Below are 17,681 nucleotides of genomic sequence, written 5' to 3'. Positions count from 1 at the left end.
TTTTAACTATGCTCTCTACTGTACTTTGTTTTGTTGCCTTTTCTTGTATTGTGTTGAAAAAAATTGTGCTAAACTCTTGATAATTCTAGTTAAAATTATGTTAAAGCATGAGCTTTTATTTGTTCAGTATGTTACTTGATATTAGTACTCTTGCAATTGTTAGGAATTCAAGTGCTTTTATTGTAGTGTTGCTTTCTGAGGCTATGCTCATTGTGACTATAAGATGTGGATATTAGATTATACTCTTTAACAATGTATTCTTTTGGTTAAATTAATATGTTAATCCCTAAAATTTTTAGAAAATTTCAAATAAATTTTCATGCTTCAAAAGTTTGTAATGGTGTCCTTAAACAATGGAAAAACTTCGAAAATAAAAAAAAATAATCAATGCAAATAGAATATTCTCAGATGTGAAAACTCTAACCAATGTCCTACAGGGTGCATGAGTTGGGTTTTGAGTCTCCATATAAAAATTTTCATATTTCTTTTCAGCTAAATCTCTAATTCTAGACATAAAAAGTAATATAAGCATAATAAACATGTTTTTATTATGATTGAGTCTTATCTACTTTATTGAATTGAATTTATTTATTGAATTTTGCTAAGTTATAACTTGTTTTAAACTTATTAAGATAAATGATGAAATTTTTATCGTTAAATTTTTGTTGTTGTATAATCTTGTTTGGATTAAAAAAAATAACGAAATAAAAGAAAAAAAATTAGTGCATAAAGAACTAATAAAGGTTTTTTTTCTTTAGTATGTCTCGCTGCTCACCTTTTTTCTTTTGATTTGGTTTTGCTTTTGTTTTTGTCTTAAATTTAATATTTTATTTTGATTGAATATTGTGTGGGGGCTCATTATTTTGAAGCTATCTAAGTTTTTCACCTCCATTTTATGAATTTGATTAGGTTTCAAACATGTTGGCCTTGCTTAAACGGGAATTGGTTTAATTCCAATTCTAAAAGAAGTGATTGAGATTTTATTTCAAGAAAGACTAATAAAGGTTGGTAGATTTTCATTTTGTAATTTGCTTAATTTATTTTTTTAATATGATTTTATTTGTTTAGATAACTACGATTGTTACATTTACTCGCTGAATGTTGTGCAGTCATTATTTCAAAAATTTAGAATCTGATTACTATTTACTTGAACATTTTTTTTATCGAAAATAAAAAAATTCGAACCCACAACCCATAAATTTATCCCCTCTTATATTATTTGGATTTTTTAATTTAATAATCTCATCCAAAACTCTTATTTGCCTCATCTATTATTTTTTATTTATCTATACATGTAATATTGAGATTGGAAAAAAATAGAACAAAAATTTTCTTTTAAAATAACTTTTCTTATCAATAATTCATCATAAATATATTTATTTCTTTTAAAATTTAAGTTTAAAACTAGTGAAAGGTATTTAAATCTAAACCAACATTATATTTATTATTGTTGTATACATCTAATATACCGAGAATTTTGAATCAGTTCAAAATTAGTTTCATTTTATTAATATTTTATCATTTAAATTAAAAGATAATAAAAAAATTTTTAATATACTAATCCAACGGTGAAAATTCAGGTGCAGTTGACTTCACGTGAAGTTAATATCTCAGAGTCGTTAGATAATTTGATTGATTTGACTAAATTTTTATCTAAGGACTCTAAAATATCAACTTCAAGTGAAATCGACTTCACCTAAGTTTTCACCTAATCCAACTAATGGCGGTCAAGCAAAGCTATAAATATGAACCCTTCTTTTTTCGAACGGACAAAAGTCAAACGCAAACGAAGAAGGAATTGGGGGATTAGGGTTTCGGTTTCGAGTTTCTGTGAACGATTAACTAAGAAAAGATGATCGAGGTGGTTCTGAACGATCGATTGGGGAAGAAGGTTCGCGTGAAGTGCAACGATGACGACACCATCGGCGACCTGAAGAAGCTGGTTGCAGCTCAGACGGGAACGAGGGCCGATAAGATTCGCATCCAGAAGTGGTACACCATCTACAAGGATCACATCACCCTCAAAGATTACGAGATCCACGACGGCATGGGCCTCGAGCTCTACTACAACTAAATCCCTCTTCAAAGGTCTCTTCTTCGCTTTTCCTGTTCTTATTTTAGGGTTCCCCGTGATTATGCGTTTATTTAACAATTGGCTGGTTATGTAATCTGTTTCTGTGTTGGAATTTACCTTTTCCGAACATTGTGGATTCATAATTTTGTTCTTGATGTGTTTGAACGGAGTCTTAACCTAAATTTCCGAATTTGCATTTGTTCCCCCTTGAGGCTTCAGTCTTCACGTTTGATTATGCGCAAATGGTTTATTAACTCATCACTAGTAAAGGTTATTTATTGAAGGAATCGCACGATTTCTGTGCATGCTGGTTCTCGAGATTGATCTTATTTTATTGTTTGTTTCAGGTGTTATTAATGGCGTAATATAGATAGTATGTGCTGGGATCTGGATAATGCGTCGAATGTAACTTTTGACTCGCAAAAAACCCCTTTGATTGGAATAATGTACATACCCGAATGATATTGGGTTTAATTTGCTGTTGGAACAATCTGTTACTTTGTTATATATAACATATTTGACGTCTTCCTGGTTTATATGAATATGCACTATTTGTGGAACTATCATTGCCTTGTAAAATTCTATTCAAATCTAGATATTCATACTCTTTACGTTCTTCGTTAAGGCTTTGTTTGGATATAAGAAGGAAAATGAATGGAAAGAAAATAAGAGGAAAGAAAATGAAAGGAAAGAAAATTGAAAGAAAAGTAGAGTTATTTGTATGTTGTTTGGATTAAGAGAAAATGGATGGAAAGAAAATAGAGAGAAAAGTTTCTTTTGTTTGGATTGAAAGAAAAGTGAGAAGAAAGAAAATTATGTTAGAATAAAATTACATTAATATCCTTACTTATATTGTATATAAATTATAATATATTAATTTTACAAGTAAATAATTTTACAAGTAAATAATTTTTCATAAATTATATTATTAATTTCTTAAATTATATTTAAGAAAAAAATGAAGTTTGACAGTGCTGTAAAAATAAGAAGAGTACAAGAGATGATTTTCAAATGTAAAAAAAATAAAATAAAATATTTTGATCTTTTTATTAAATAGAGGGTAAATTTGTAATTATATCACTATCTTCTCTTTCTTGTTAGTTTTCATCTCCCAGCCAAAGAGAAAATTTTTTCGTGGACCCCACTCCACTTTTTTTCTTTTTCTCTTCATTTTCTTTGATAAACCAATCAATGGAAAACTTGACTTTCCACCCGTTTTCTTTCCCTGTATTTTCCTTCCCCTTATTTTCGTTTGAACCAAACACTGTAAAAGAACATATAAATTAATGAGTTATATTTATATAAAATCCGGTCATGTGTAAATTAATGAGTTATTTATGTAGTTGATTTTTAGTGCGTGTGTGTAGCATTTTTGTTGAACGAAATGGTATTTTTACAATGTGCAAAACGAATTGTCATTACGGTAGAGTTCTTCAACGTTAGGGCGATTTTTAAAAGGACGATTTTAATACGAAAAAAAAAACGTTAAGGATGATTTTAAATCGAAAATTACGATGAGAATGGTTTTGATTCTGACCCTTAACGTTATGAACCAAAAATAATATTTATCCTATGTTAAAACGAGTTATTTTTTTACATCTTTGAATAAATGTTATCACAGATAGGGTGTGAAGTTTCTCCCATGAAGAACTCCCTGTTATCCATTTCTATTAATGTTTGATTATACTCACTAAATAAATCTGTTTATACGAAATCTTGGTTCAATTAAGGCAGCAAAGCACGTCACATAATAAAGACGAACATGACAAACTAATATAAGAAAAGTTAAGAATCATGATGATTAGATCTAAGCATAACATGTCAATTCTGAAGAGCATCTTAAATTCTAAGTATTAATTAACCATTGCAAAATGCCATAAGTCTCAATGGAAGAGAATCCTTGTCTTTCTTTGATTGAACGGTCATTTTACTTTGTCTAAGAGGTGACTATTGTTTACTCTAGAGTTTCATATCCTAAGAATGAACTGATCTAAGACATTGACTAAAATACCATCATCTAAACCTGTTATTCTACTGTCAATTTGATTGCAGTTATAAACTCATTCAAATAGAGAAGTAGAACTTGTTGCAGAAAAGAGACAATTTATCTCCACCTACTTGGACATCAATGATGGCGATCAACTACTTTCCCGATTTGGTTTTCCATTTACAGTGGACGATTGTGTCTTTGCATTAGTGCTATTTGATTCTTTTGAACTGCTAGAATCTGTTTTTCTCCTAAAGCCAAACCTTCTAGAGAAAATGTTCCAACTTCTCTTTGTCTTTGTCAACTTCTGCAGCTCATTTCGAATTTCTGAGCATTCCTTCTCGATCTGCAAAAGGCGTTCTCTCATGTTGTCCGTCCCCCCTGCAGAGTCCAGTTGATGATTACCATCACTCCTATGGAGGCCGAGATTTCCACTTTGTTCTTGTGAGTTTGCAAGATTGTCAGAAACAAAGAACCAGCCGGATATTGACGTGCGAAGCCGAAGCTGTTCGAAGAACAGGACTTGAACAATTACACGGAGAGGTAATCTTTCATTTTGCGCTGCATGAGTGCTTGCTTCAATTGAGAGTTTTTGGCAGTTCATCAGTCTGCAAAGTTGCTCTCTTTCAGTATCTGTCAGCCATGGATGTGCCTGCAGTTTATTGATGTTTTACATTAGAATTACGAAATTCCAAACACAAAAACATTAAAGACTTGTTATTATTATTTTACCATTAAGTTTATTATATGTTCTTTCACAATATAGGTTTGGCAAAGGTAGCAAGTTCCAAACAACATTTCATTATTGTCTTCCACAATTTCAGTTGCAAAAACATGTAACATTGGTGTATTGAAATAAATTTATTGGGCAAGCTAGACTATCCAGTGTGATCTAACCTTAAGGTAAATATCTACTGCATGATATATACCATCATCAAGCGGCCTAGAATAATCCGGAACTGCAACAGCAAGTGCCTGGAACTTAGACAAGCTCAAATTAGCATCTGAAGCCACCTCAGCAAGATATCCATCTAACAAGCTTGCCACCATTGTCATCGACGTCAATGGATCATTCGCAGCTATCAATGTTCCCTCTTCGAGTATTAGTGGGGAAGCTGTTACAGATGCAGGGAGGTATATAGACATAAAGTGATCAAGAATCCTATGAATGCAATCTACATCATAGAGGGTTTCAACTGAGTATCCCATATTTGGAATGAGAAGATCGACGAGCACAGCCTGGTCTAGTTGAGCTCCTACCCTTTTCTCCAAATTTTCCTTGCAGGATGGACTTGCACGCAATATCATGGCTGTTCTGAGCAACCTAAGCAGATGTTTGGAGGATGTGACCCCCCTCTTGTTTGGAAGCAACTCCACAATTTCTTCCAACAGAGCCCTTTGATCTGCTTCAGAGGTTGTGGGAATGGTTGCATGTGATTTATCCTTGAAACTTGATTGTCTATTCATCAAGGGGAGAAACCTCCTAAGGTAATATATGAGACATCCTGCGACACTTTCAGGTTTCATACCTTTCGATTCAATGGCTAAAATCAGTCGTTTAAACAAGGGCAGGCTTAACAAAGACACATCATAATACCACCAATTATCACCTTGAGGTTGTGGCTTTATCTCAGTGGAAATTCCGTTCGCCATTGCATTGTCTTGGCTTTTACGTCCTCCCACTGGCCACTTGAATAAGCTTGGATCCGAACAAGCCTTCATTGCCAAGGAATCAATACACCTTGAAACAACATGCAGGTCTTCGGCGAAAGGTAGCACTTCCTCACATGTTTCAAGGGCTTTTATGGAGTCTGGCCAAGTACTAAAAACTTCATTCAGAAAAGCTTCTGTCTGCGAAACAAGATTTCCTTCACCATAATTTTCAGTCATTTCGAGGTATTCTGCTGCACATCTGAGGCTAACTACATTTAATGGCGTGATATCTATTTTTAGACCATAGCAGAACTTGGCTATAAGCTCAAATGTTTTTGCACCACCAGGAATATCATGAAGTTGAAAGGTACAAACATATCCATCGTCACCTGACAATTCTTCAATGAGTTTCTTCAGCAGCCCACTTCTAGAAAGCAATGGAAACTGCATCAAAATCACAATTATATGAACAAATTGGGGAACAAACTCAGCACATAATTTAGGACTTGACAGAGGCCTACAAAGACATTTTTAAGGTAAAGAGTGGAGATAAAAAAGAAGAATTCAACAAGCACCTTGTGGAGGAAGAAAGAAATCTCGCCAACTTCAACTGTAACATCACTTGGAAGTCCTGTTGAACATACCCTGAAGTAGAACAAAACTAGGATTTAGGAGCAATAATGAAAAATGTAATCATACTCTAACAACATTCCCAACATCAATTATCATTGAAAAGTTGCTAACATAAACAGAGGCATCCACTGTTGTTTGGACAAAAATTGCAAAAAGCTGAGTCTATTTCGTAGTTACTTGGATAAGTTGTTCACTCTTGCCTTTTCTTTTTCTTTCCTTATTTTTTTCTTTACAATTCTAGTAAATGCAATTAGCCAGTGGAAGTGGAACCAGTTAAGAACCAAATATGAAATTTGAAATAATCCAATCTCATATTTCCTCTCTACCCAAAAGCTCATAGAATTGCACCACTTTGAATTTCCTGCATGATTGAAAATTGACTAGTATTTTGGAAGCTTGCACCTTTCTATCTTTGGAGGAAAATGGATTTGACAACATTTTGATCCCAAAATGAGGGCAACTCAAATTAGGGATATTTGAAGACAAGATTGAAAACCTCTCACCACCCCAAAAATATAATAAATTAAGGGTTCCATTTTGACATGGGGACATTACCAAATAAAAACAATGCTTAATTGCATAAAGGATCTTTATATTTATCTCTTAATGTGAAACCAAAAGAAGACAGAAAAATCTCACCATGTCTGGCCTTCCAAATGAAATGCTTCAGAAGACTTTGATCCCAGCTTCATGAATGACATTATTTGATTTAATCGCAGGTTGTTGCATTGATGATATTAAGAAATTAATAATTAAGACATGGCTGACAAAGTGGAAAAGAAAAGAAGAAGAGGAGAAAGGAGTGATTTCATTGTAATGTCAAATGTGATGAGAAGCGAGCTCCAGAGAGAGAGAGAGAGAGAGAAGAAGCGATTCTAATAACTGAAAGAGCGACAAAAACGGTTAACGTAGCTATCTACAAAATCAGCTTATGTTGTATATCTATCTCTCGTTCTCTCTCTGCCAATAATTTGAAATAAAAATTGTTAATTTACTTTACTTATTGTTAAATTAAATGCAAATTAACATGTTGATATGTTATTGGTCGACTCAAGTTTATCTTCCGCCACAGGAAATGAAATAAAAGTTAAAAAGTTTTGCTTTATGCATTATTTTAACAAATGCCTTATTTTTTTAGGGGTGTACTGAATCGGATAGGATATAATATTCGTATTTTTTAGAGTTGGATTTATCCAATCCGATTTGTAAATGTGCAGATCGAATATGTTCGCATAATTGAACTTTCTCTTTTTAATCATATTTTTATGTAAAAAATTTAATAATTTTTTTCACATTTTTAAATTTATTTATTTCTAAAATATTTTTAATTAAATTTTTTAAATAACAAAATTAAAATAATACAATATATGAATAATAATTACTAACTAAAATATACAAACAAATAAATATAATACTAAATATATATATTTATTTAATTTTTAATTATTATTGTGTGAATATGCGGATCAAATATGTAAATGTAGAACAAATATCCGCAATTCGATTTAAATGGTGCGAATCAGATCCTATCCGATCCAATCAGCAGATCGAATCATATCTGCAATTTTAGGATCGTATGTGAATATTTATCGCAGATATGCGGATACGATCAGATCGATGAACACCCTAATTTTTTTTAAATAGGTTATTGTTTTTTTTTTAAAAAAAAAATGAATGTGATATAAATGCCCCATGAATAGAAAATAAATCCTTTGTCATTATCCAATTTTCATAGTCTTAAATCTTAATTGTTTCGTGAATTAGCATTTTTTGAAAGAAAATACGATAAAGGGTGAGAGAGAGAAGAGGAAAATGATAAGGGGGGTGGCAATGCGTCAATGCCACTGCACATTGCATAGTTTTGCAGATTGCATTGAGTGAGGTTTAAGGATTAAAGAGGGAGAAAGTTGAATCATCCTCTCTCATTCTCGCATCTTCTTCTTCTTCTTTCGCAAAACCAACCAACCACCTACTCAGCTCAAAGGATCTTCTTTGAACTCCCCGCTTCTGCAAAAACCCGTTTTTTCGTGAGACCTTATGGCTTCCAATTCCATTCATTCCAATCTCCTTCCCAAGTCTGCCTTCAATCACTTCCAGGTTCACTTCCTTTACTTTTTCCCTTTTGGTTACTCTTTCTCTTTAATGGGGTGTTCAAAGTTCAATTTTTTAGCTTCTGGATTGCTTTAGTTTTCCCTATATGTAAGTTCAATTTCTTCCCAAGTCTTTATTGTTTGAAAAGAATAAAAATCCAATTTTTAGGTGACTGAGCTGCCAAATTATATATCTTTTTTTTTCCCTCTCATATTTGTGTTTAAGGTAGTTTATCTTAAATTATTATGTTAATTTTGAATTTGTTAAATAATATGAGCTAAGTTATACGAGTGCAATTCTTTGTAGACATCATCCTACTTGGTTGGTTCATTCCCTGCTGGGATTTTGCAAGTTAGAGTTGGTTTCAGCAATTCAAGGAGGGTTCCTTCATATAGTTGTATAAAATGTGAAAAGAAAGATGATCATAATATTGAGCATGTATCTGTTGAGCGTCCACCTTACTATAGTTACATGGACTCCACCTCTGGCCAGCTTGAGCCGGCCTCCGGTGCTCGAGCAAGTGTTCCAGAGCAAGAGTATTGGCCTGAGGGAACTGCTAGTCAGGTGAGGGCTGCCAGGGCGCCTCTGCCAGGTGGCGAATCGTCAAGTTCTCCGTCTTATGGTAGCCAGCCTGGAAGTAGGAGGAAGAATTACAAAACAGCTGCTGCTTCTTCTTCAAGTATTCATGTAGAATCGTCTGACCCTGCACCATCTGATGAGGCTTCTTTGGTTGAATCCACTGAGGATGCCCAAGATTCGACGTCTGAGTTTGTTGTTTATCAGTCAGAACCGGAGGAAGAAGAAGAGGCAGGATATGACCTTGATAAGAAAATTGGAAATCCTCACCCGTTTATTGATCCAAGAGTTAAAAAGAAAATAGAGGGCACACTTCCCGAGGAAGAACTATGGTGGAACTGGAAGAAGCCAGAGAAAGAACAATGGTCCAGGTGGCAAAGGAGGAAACCAGATGCTGATACGGTTAGTGTGTATGAATACGGTTTATGGGGAGGATACCTATGAATTAATTTTCCTCGCAGCATGAAGCTCAGATACTCCTAGTCCTCAAATTAGATACTACTGTTTGTTAGTCTTCAAAATTATGTTCATTGAGAATAAGTTGTTAGATATATTGAAGCTTGTAAGTTCTATTTTGACTGAACTGAATAATCTTTTCAGGTTTTCCTGAAAGCCATGGCAGAAACTGGGCAAGTGAAGCTTTATGGTGAGCACCCAACATTGACAGAAACGTCTCTTTACCGAGCAAGACGCCATCTTTATAAGGAAGAGAGGTATTGCTGACCATTATTCTCACAACATTGTTCTGATAAGCATAGAAATGAAAGTGATGCATTTCTGTAGTACATGAGAAATGTAAAACTAAGGGTGACATCAGTGTATCAAATTAGATCGAATTTTTCATGGTATAATTCATTCATCAAAACTAACTTCACAATTTCACATATAATTTGCGCATACATAGACATATGAGAGATCCTTGCTTCATAGTTTCATTTGTGATGACTGCTTTGCAAAATCTGAAGACATTTACTATTGAATCTCCTAAAAGCATACTCTTCATTATTATAGGCTTCAGGCTGAGGAAGATAGACTGGAAGAGATTGGTCCAATGGCATACTATTCAGAATGGGTAAAAGCATGGAAAGGGGACACATCTCGTGAAGCTATTCAGAAGCATTTTGAAGAGACTGGTGAAGATGAAACTGCTCAACTAATTGAAATGTTCAGCCACCAAACTGATCGGGAGTATCGCGTAATGATGGGAACTGATGTGCGTATTAAAAGGGATCCTTTAGCAATGCGAATGAAGGAGGAACAGATAAAGCAAAGTATGTACTCTTAACAACTAAAGTGTGTTATGTCAGTATCCTGTTTTAGTTTTTTAGTCTTCTCATATCATCAGGCCAAGCATCCCATACTTCATGGCTGTAAATATCATTCAGCTTGCATTGAGATCTACCATTCATGTGCTTTTGGTCACATTAGATTCTAGATATACTAAATTCAGAATATCAATTAGTTAAAAAGTTACCTTCATTCTTGCAGTATGGGGTGGAGATCCAGTTTACCCAACCGTGAACTATATTCAAGATCCAAATGAAGTGATCGACTACAGGGGACCGGATTTCCATGAACCAACACCAAATATGCTGGCTTATCTGATGGAGGTAATTTGATCTAAACTCAATTTCCACTTTGTTTCTGCTATTTCTTTATTTATTTCCTGAAAATTTGATTGCTAAATGTGAGTAACCGTTAAAGATTAACTGCTTAGTTAAATATGGAAGTATTGGGGATGGAGTACGCAAGGGTTATTTGGCATAAGTTTGTCATTCCATGCATTATGTGCTTAAATACTGCAATATGTACTGAAAATTTTTTCTTTATATGGTCAGCATGGACACATTATTACAAGGGAGGAACTCAACACTATTCTGGCAAAGGAGAAGCCTGAACAGCATGTGGTACGGTAGTCAGAAGTAATAAGCATGGAAATTATATTAATACCAATAGAGAATATACAGATTGCATGGATCATTTGTGAAATATGACTCGCAATTTTTGTCATCAAGATAAATTAAAAGGAACCTTAAACCTCTGAGGTCAGAAGCTTTTAAAGGAAAGTATTGTATGCTAAGATAGTTTAATACTATTCATTTTAAATTGACAGGTGACAGATGTAGATGAAGCTATGGCCAAAGCCGTTGACATTGGTGAAAATGATGTGAGTCCATTATCTCTTGGTCATTTCATTTGCTCGTGTAAACTGTATACAATATTTACCCTCGAATGTGATTGTAACATTTTATATTTCTTTTTCCTCCTCTTTTTATTAAACAGGATGAAGAGGATAGTGATGTTGAAGATGAAGAAGAGAGAGAAGAAGAGGAAGAGGAAGAGAAGATTACTCGTAATTGGAGCGTCTTGAAAAGTACTCCTGAGCTTCGCCAGTCAAAGGTATTCTTGTAAATCGGATAGCTTCATCTATTTTCGAAGTTAGTAGTGTCAAATCAATCTCCTATTGGCTTTTATCAAATCATATATGTCCATATTTGAGAATTGAGATAGATTTTTATATCACATGTTTCATCTCAATTATAACATTCCTTCTATCCTCAATCCTGTAGCCAAAACCAAAGAAGGACGGTCCTATGTCTCTGGATGAGGCTATAGATGATTCTGAGAACTTGACTGATTTCCTCATGGACTTTGGAGAAGAAGAATGATATGCCTCCTCATGACACATTCCATGTCAAAGGCATATATTGCAGTTGTAGACGCGCAGACGCGCACATGTTGTAGACACGGGCCGAGGGATTTAGTTTGTAAGTATTCCTTGTCAGTTTCTTGAACTATGAGCAACTTGCTTTAGGCATTGCCACAAAGATAGTGTAGCTCTGGCTATAAATGTTGAAATCAGATTTTGAATCAGGAAGCTAGTTCCTTAAATACTCTCAGATACTTGTTCCCACTTTCCAACACCTCCAATATACATGCACAATTCTGATATCCAGTCCTTCATATGCAAGAGTTCCAATATGATTGCATTGTGATTTTGGTGTAAACTAGAGTCTAATAAATTTTGGGTAGGAAAGTGACCATTGCAGGTGCATCTTTCTCAAGGAGTGTACTGATTTCCACCAAGGCATGTATAACAAGATGACTTTAGAATATAGATTCTTGTAAACTTTGTAAAAGTTTATTATTTGATTTGCATTGTGAATGAGTTCTTGTATTGCAACATTTTATAATGCAATTTATCATATTATTTGTTATTATAGTTTTAATGGTTTTAACAAAAAAGTGAAAAACTAAAAGGAACAATATATGACTTTTCATAGTCCTGTGTATTGAAGCCGGACAATTGAGACTTTATTAAATTGTTGGCCATAATATTTTACCTAAATCAAGCAAAAATATTAGAAGTTTTTTTTTTTTAACCAAACACCATTAAAGATAAATAAAAAAACGTGAAAACTCAGTTGCAGTTGATTTCATGTGAAGTTGATAGTTGAGAGTCGTTAGATGAAAATTTAGTCAAATCATTTAATGGCTCTCAGTTATTAACTTTACGTAAAGTCAATTGCATCTGAGTTTCCGCCCTAAAGAAATCATTGAAATATTTGTTTGAATTTTTTTGTTCTTTAAAGTTTTTGGGGCTGGGATTAATTAGTGATTAATATGGACCTCTTTTTTATTATGGGCCTTGTTTTGGCCCAAATACATTATTGAATAATTAATTGTTTTGTGTATCCTCTTATTGGGCTTAGCTAAGTAGTTAATTATGCTATGTTTTGGATGAATGGGACAACCACATGCATGAGTGGGTAGTGTTCATGAGTTTGTAATGTCTAAGATTGAGAGTTGTTTAATTCATTTGACTAAAAAAAACATGTAGTTTCACATTGCTGAAAAATATTGAAAAGTTTCACTGGTAATTTAGATTTTTTTTTATAAATTATCATGTCTTGCCTTTTCTTCATTGGCATTAATTAAAATAATAAAAAAAAGAATTGACTATGATATATCTAAATATGAAAAAGAAGATATGTATGACTACTCTTCTAATTCTAAATATGTTAGCAATTCCCTTTTCTCAAAGATGGACAATATAAAAATTGCAGTTGTAGGTGCCAATGGAACTTGTGCCCGCATACTATAACCTTTTAAATAAGAAATTTGATTATATTAATCGCATTATTGTAGTACGTAATCTTCTAATTAAAAAAAAGAAGTCGTAATATTTTATTATTTGTGCTTTTTGCCTTTTAAACACAAGCAACTGTTTGGCCTCTCTTTTTGATAATTTCATGTTTGACCAAACCATGTGATGCTATATTGTCCTTATACGGAGCACTTTTCATCAATAGTGAACCTTCTTTTGTCATTAATATACCATATTATTAGGCCAAGATAACCACTTCTTCATTAATTTTATCAATTAATTTAAACACACTCCAGCACTAGAGAGAGAGAGAGAGAGCACCTTTCTAAACCTAGCTTCTCTTCAACTCTTTCTTGTAGGATTATATTTAATAAGAATAAATGACTATTTGTATTCATAAAAGATGAAAACACTGATATATGTACTCATACTAGATCGAAACTAAACTTGTACTTACTCAAGATGTCTTTTGTGTGACAAAAGTACCTTACGTGGCACTCTAACCCTCCAAAGACGGGTACTTTTGTCACACGGAGGGTATCTTGCGTGGGTACAAGTTTAGTTTCGATTTAATATGAGTACATATCTCAGCGTTTTTATCTTTTATGGGTACAAATGGTCATTTATTCTATTTAATAATTTTTTTATCATCAAATAACGCAGGTTTTTTTTTGGATCTTAGTGGCTTCCAAAGCACGTTGGAGATAATCTTTAGTATAATTAAAATCCAAATCCAATTGAAAGCCCAGGTGTGTTTTATCATCATATAAATTTGTTCTCTATGGCCTACACTATCCTAATGATTCCTCTGATAGATCTTAAAAGTGTTCTATACATTAAAAATATAATTCTTTGTGGTAATAGTATACACTATACAGCCATCAAATATTATTATAATGATAAAACTTTTATAACCATGATTCTTTTATAGAATAAATAGCATCATTTTGATATCCTAAAATGTTTTCTAAACCAAGAAATGTGAACCCACTTGCCGTGCTTGGAATTGTGTGGTCCCATCAATAATGCATGGATTCCTAAACTTGGGCTTCACATTTCAAATGTTATATATCTTTGAACTCAATTTCAAAACAAAAAAAGATTGCAAATGTGACTTAAGGTTTACTCCAATAATTTTAAAATTTCTCCTCCTTGCATTGTAGAATACCAATATCCTCAGAGCTAATATTCAAAGGAGAAAATGTTGACCATCCCATCTGAACTCTCAAATAGCGGTGCATAATATTTTTATTTATTTATTTTTAAGTATTAAGAATCTAAGATAGTATTTGTTTTGAAGTTCTATATAACCAAGATTAAGGTAGCGTTTGTTTTGAGGTACTGAGATAGAAATTAGGAGACTGAAATTCAGTATTATGTTTATTAGTTTAGAGACTGATATTAAAATTTTTGTTTCTATCTCCAAAATTTCAGTATTTCAGTACTTCCAAAAAGTAGAAACATAGGGATTAAAATTTTTAGAGATGGAGACTGAAACTTTAATAATATTTTATATCTAAAATACCTTTATTTTAATTAATTAATTCTAATTTTACCTTTTGTACAAAATAAATTAGAATTTTATTGTTGTTTTAATTTCTATCTCCCACTTTGCATCAAATAGAATATTGAGATTTATTTCAATCTCTGTCTCTCAGTCTCGGTCTTTCCGTCTCTGTCTCTCCACCAAATGCTACCTAAGAGACTGGGATTCAGTATTATGTTTGTTGGCCCAAAGATTGATACTAAAATTTCAGTCTCTATTTCCAAAATTTTTTCCAAAAAATAAAAACACAGGAAAGTGAAATTTTTTAGTACAAAGACTGAAATTTTAATAACATTTTATACCTCAAATATTTCTATTTTAATTAATTGATTCTAACTTTATTCTTTGTACAAATTAAATTAAAATTTCATTCTTATTACAGTTTTTGTCGCCCACTTTATACCAAACACAATACTAAAATTTATTTCGATCTCTATCTTTTTATCTATGTCTCTCAATCACTGTATTTTTTTCAAACGTTATCTCACAAGCGACACAACTTTTTTAGCATTGTCACCGGTCCATATTTATTAGAGCTCGAATATGAGATTATATATTGGTCAAACATATAGAATGATTATATGTCATATATATATATATTGCTTGGTTACAACGTGAATATTTTATTTGTAACCTAAAGTTTAAGCATCCTTCAATATAGGTGCTTCAAACTGCATCTTTCACTATTCAAGAGGATACATTATTATTGTTCTATCTCCTACACCATGGGAAGACTCATTTGTTGCATGTTCATCTACATACAAACTATTGATCCAATACAATTTTGCCACGTGTACTAGTTTTTGTATAAGAGAGACAAAAAGCATGTATAGGAATATAATTACACCTAAAAAAATTTAAGCTAAATGACATGTAATTAAGAGATTTGACTTGAAAGACACAAATGTTTAGTAGTGTAGAGTGGTTGCTTGTAGGTCCAATTTTTTTTCACTAATGATATATAAATGATTAGGGATGAAGTTTGGTTATTAGCAAACATGCAATCATAGAATTAAAACATAATAAATGATAATGGGATTTAATTTATTATGTTGGAGACACTATATATATGTCACCCAAAACATGTTCAAGAAAAAAAAAAATCCAAGTTGGTGCTGGTTTGCTTTCTTGCTGTGTTCCCTTGAAGCCAATTACCTTTGAAGAATGGCAAACAAATAAAAAGAGGGCAAAAACACAAACATTTGGTCAAACATGTTTCATTCTATGTTCGTCTCTCTCCAGCAATGTTTTTATGCCCTCTCATTCTTTTGTTTGGGGAGAGAGATTTAATTTATATATATTTGAAAAGGGACATACTGATTGTTAGCTAAAACCCTTTTTGATGAGTAGTTAGTAATAATATAATACTAATTATGATTATGATTATGATTAGTGACATATATACACACTCTTCAAACCTTTCTTTTTCGTTAATTATGGAGATGGGGTCCACAATAATATTATATTATTCTTTATGTTTCGGTTTATCATTGCTTCCCATCCTTTTTGCTGTATTACTGTTCTTAATTAAGCTTGTCTAGCTTAATTCCACTTTCATGATAAGATGAACGGATACTGACACGAAATATAGGACACGTCGACATGTAAATTTTAAAATTTTATAAGATATAGTAATACGTATACACATAAAATATAATATATTTTTTAGATAAATCGTAACGATATATTTTAATATTTTATTGATATTAAAATTCTAATGAAAATTTTTTTATTTTTTATTAAGACACGATTTAGACACAGCAGACACATGTATCGAATAAGTATCTGTGAGTGTCGTGTCTAAAATATGTCCGACACACAGACACAATAATTTAGCGAAATGTCCGTCCTTTATAGACTATAATTAATTATAATAACTTAATAATTAACTAGTTGTTTAGTTTTGAAAATTATAGATCTTTTTAATTTATATGTATCTATGTTCATCATGTAAAGTAATTAATTATAATTAAGAACAAAATATAAATATAAATATCATTATCTATATTTCACTTATGAATTTTTAATATGGCAAATAAAAGTTATATACATGACCATCGACCAACTATTGCTCATACATACACATACACTTTCTTAATGACATGACACAAGCATATTTATTTCCTTAATTAATGTATAAAATTAAGTGCAAGTGGTTATTATTCTTTAGTAATAAAATTTCAAAAGGAAATTAAAGTTGTATGCAGATTATTGGAATTAGAAATATACGTATCCGCTACTATATAATAGTTGATAATAATGGCCACATCCCAAAAAGTATTGATTTCTAAACATAGGCTAATTAATTAGAGTCCTCTCATCAACATCCGAGAGCATTTTTTTAATGGAAAATGTCATATCGAGCCTTTATAATGAGAATTTGATACTTGACGATTTATTAATTTTCGGTGGTAGGATATATATGATGTTTTTAAAATCAATAATAATCGGGAAAAGTTTGAAAATTATTTGACTGTTTATTATTCTTTTGAGAAGTTTTTATGTTTTGAAATATTCTTCTAATTTTATTCCTTGAATATTCACGTAACTTTTTATCTGGTTGGAATAGTTTGTTTTGCGATCAAGATAATTTATAGATTAAAAACATTGAATTTTTCTTGAGATAGTAGAAAGAAAGCCAATTGTAATTTTAAGAAAACAAAATATGTATTATTTTATTATTATTTGTTTCACAAGATTCCTCTCTCTATTATTTAATTACTAGTAATTGAATAAGGTGACTAATTTCGTTCTAGCTTAGTTTATCATGGGAATAAAACGGGTTTTCTTTGGAATCATAGAGAGAATTACACTAATAATATATATGATAACACTCGTTTATTTTCTATTTTTATATTTATTCTTATTACAAAGAAGTTTTTATTTTCAATAAAAAAATAATATTTAAAATATGTATTCTCTAATTAATTATTATTAGAAAATACCTAAATTCTGACATCGTATTAAAATTAAGAAAAAGTATTTGAAAATGAAAATTGTAAATTTTAATGTG

General features: G+C 32.0%; 3 protein-coding genes across 3 annotated transcripts; 2 read left to right on the top strand and 1 right to left on the bottom strand.

Moving 5' to 3' along the window:
- Nucleotides 1-1,781: 1,781 nt before the first annotated feature.
- LOC107468197 (ubiquitin-like protein 5) lies at nucleotides 1,782-2,616 on the top strand. Its single transcript, XM_016087455.2, has 2 exons — nucleotides 1,782-2,088; nucleotides 2,422-2,616. Exon 1 carries the CDS (start codon nucleotides 1,853-1,855, stop codon nucleotides 2,072-2,074), a length of 222 nt encoding a protein of 73 aa, XP_015942941.1. The 5' UTR covers nucleotides 1,782-1,852; the 3' UTR covers nucleotides 2,075-2,088; nucleotides 2,422-2,616.
- A 1,351-nt stretch (nucleotides 2,617-3,967) lies between these two features.
- Nucleotides 3,968-7,219, bottom strand: LOC107468038 (BTB/POZ domain-containing protein At5g03250). The gene is made up of 4 exons (XM_016087283.3): nucleotides 6,987-7,219; nucleotides 6,290-6,359; nucleotides 4,959-6,158; nucleotides 3,968-4,713 (listed from the first exon to the last, which is right to left on the bottom strand). The coding sequence occupies exons 1-4, from the start codon at nucleotides 7,046-7,048 to the stop codon at nucleotides 4,213-4,215; spliced, it is 1,833 nt and encodes a 610-aa protein (XP_015942769.1). The 5' UTR covers nucleotides 7,049-7,219; the 3' UTR covers nucleotides 3,968-4,212.
- An 888-nt stretch (nucleotides 7,220-8,107) lies between these two features.
- On the top strand, nucleotides 8,108-12,232 carry LOC107468167 (protein PLASTID TRANSCRIPTIONALLY ACTIVE 12, chloroplastic). The gene is made up of 9 exons (XM_016087416.3): nucleotides 8,108-8,444; nucleotides 8,745-9,416; nucleotides 9,615-9,727; nucleotides 10,026-10,285; nucleotides 10,503-10,624; nucleotides 10,853-10,921; nucleotides 11,128-11,181; nucleotides 11,298-11,414; nucleotides 11,585-12,232. Exons 1-9 carry the CDS (start codon nucleotides 8,385-8,387, stop codon nucleotides 11,681-11,683), a joined length of 1,566 nt encoding a protein of 521 aa, XP_015942902.1. The 5' UTR covers nucleotides 8,108-8,384; the 3' UTR covers nucleotides 11,684-12,232.
- The last annotated feature ends 5,449 nt before the right edge of the window (nucleotides 12,233-17,681 follow it).

Source organism: Arachis duranensis, chromosome 10 (genome assembly GCF_000817695.3).
Source record: "Arachis duranensis cultivar V14167 chromosome 10, aradu.V14167.gnm2.J7QH, whole genome shotgun sequence".
NCBI classification, from domain to species: Eukaryota; Viridiplantae; Streptophyta; class Magnoliopsida; order Fabales; family Fabaceae; genus Arachis; species Arachis duranensis.
Note: the sequence above shows the minus strand (reverse complement) of the source record. Positions and strands in the feature narration are given on the sequence as shown.

Coding starts and splice junctions, on each gene's coding strand:
- LOC107468197 (XM_016087455.2), top strand. CDS start 1,853: ATGATCGAGGTGGTTCTGAACGATCGATTGGGGAAGAAGGTTCGCGTG.
- LOC107468038 (XM_016087283.3), bottom strand. CDS start 7,048: ATGTCATTCATGAAGCTGGGATCAAAGTCTTCTGAAGCATTTCATTTG. Junction 6,360..6,986: donor CATTTGGAAGGCCAGACATG/GTGAGATTTTTC, acceptor GTTCTACTTCAG/GGTATGTTCAACAGGACTTC. Junction 6,159..6,289: donor TTTCTTTCTTCCTCCACAAG/GTGCTTGTTGAA, acceptor ATTTTGATGCAG/TTTCCATTGCTTTCTAGAAG.
- LOC107468167 (XM_016087416.3), top strand. CDS start 8,385: ATGGCTTCCAATTCCATTCATTCCAATCTCCTTCCCAAGTCTGCCTTC. Junction 9,728..10,025: donor CATCTTTATAAGGAAGAGAG/GTATTGCTGACC, acceptor TCATTATTATAG/GCTTCAGGCTGAGGAAGATA. Junction 10,922..11,127: donor AGAAGCCTGAACAGCATGTG/GTACGGTAGTCA, acceptor TTAAATTGACAG/GTGACAGATGTAGATGAAGC.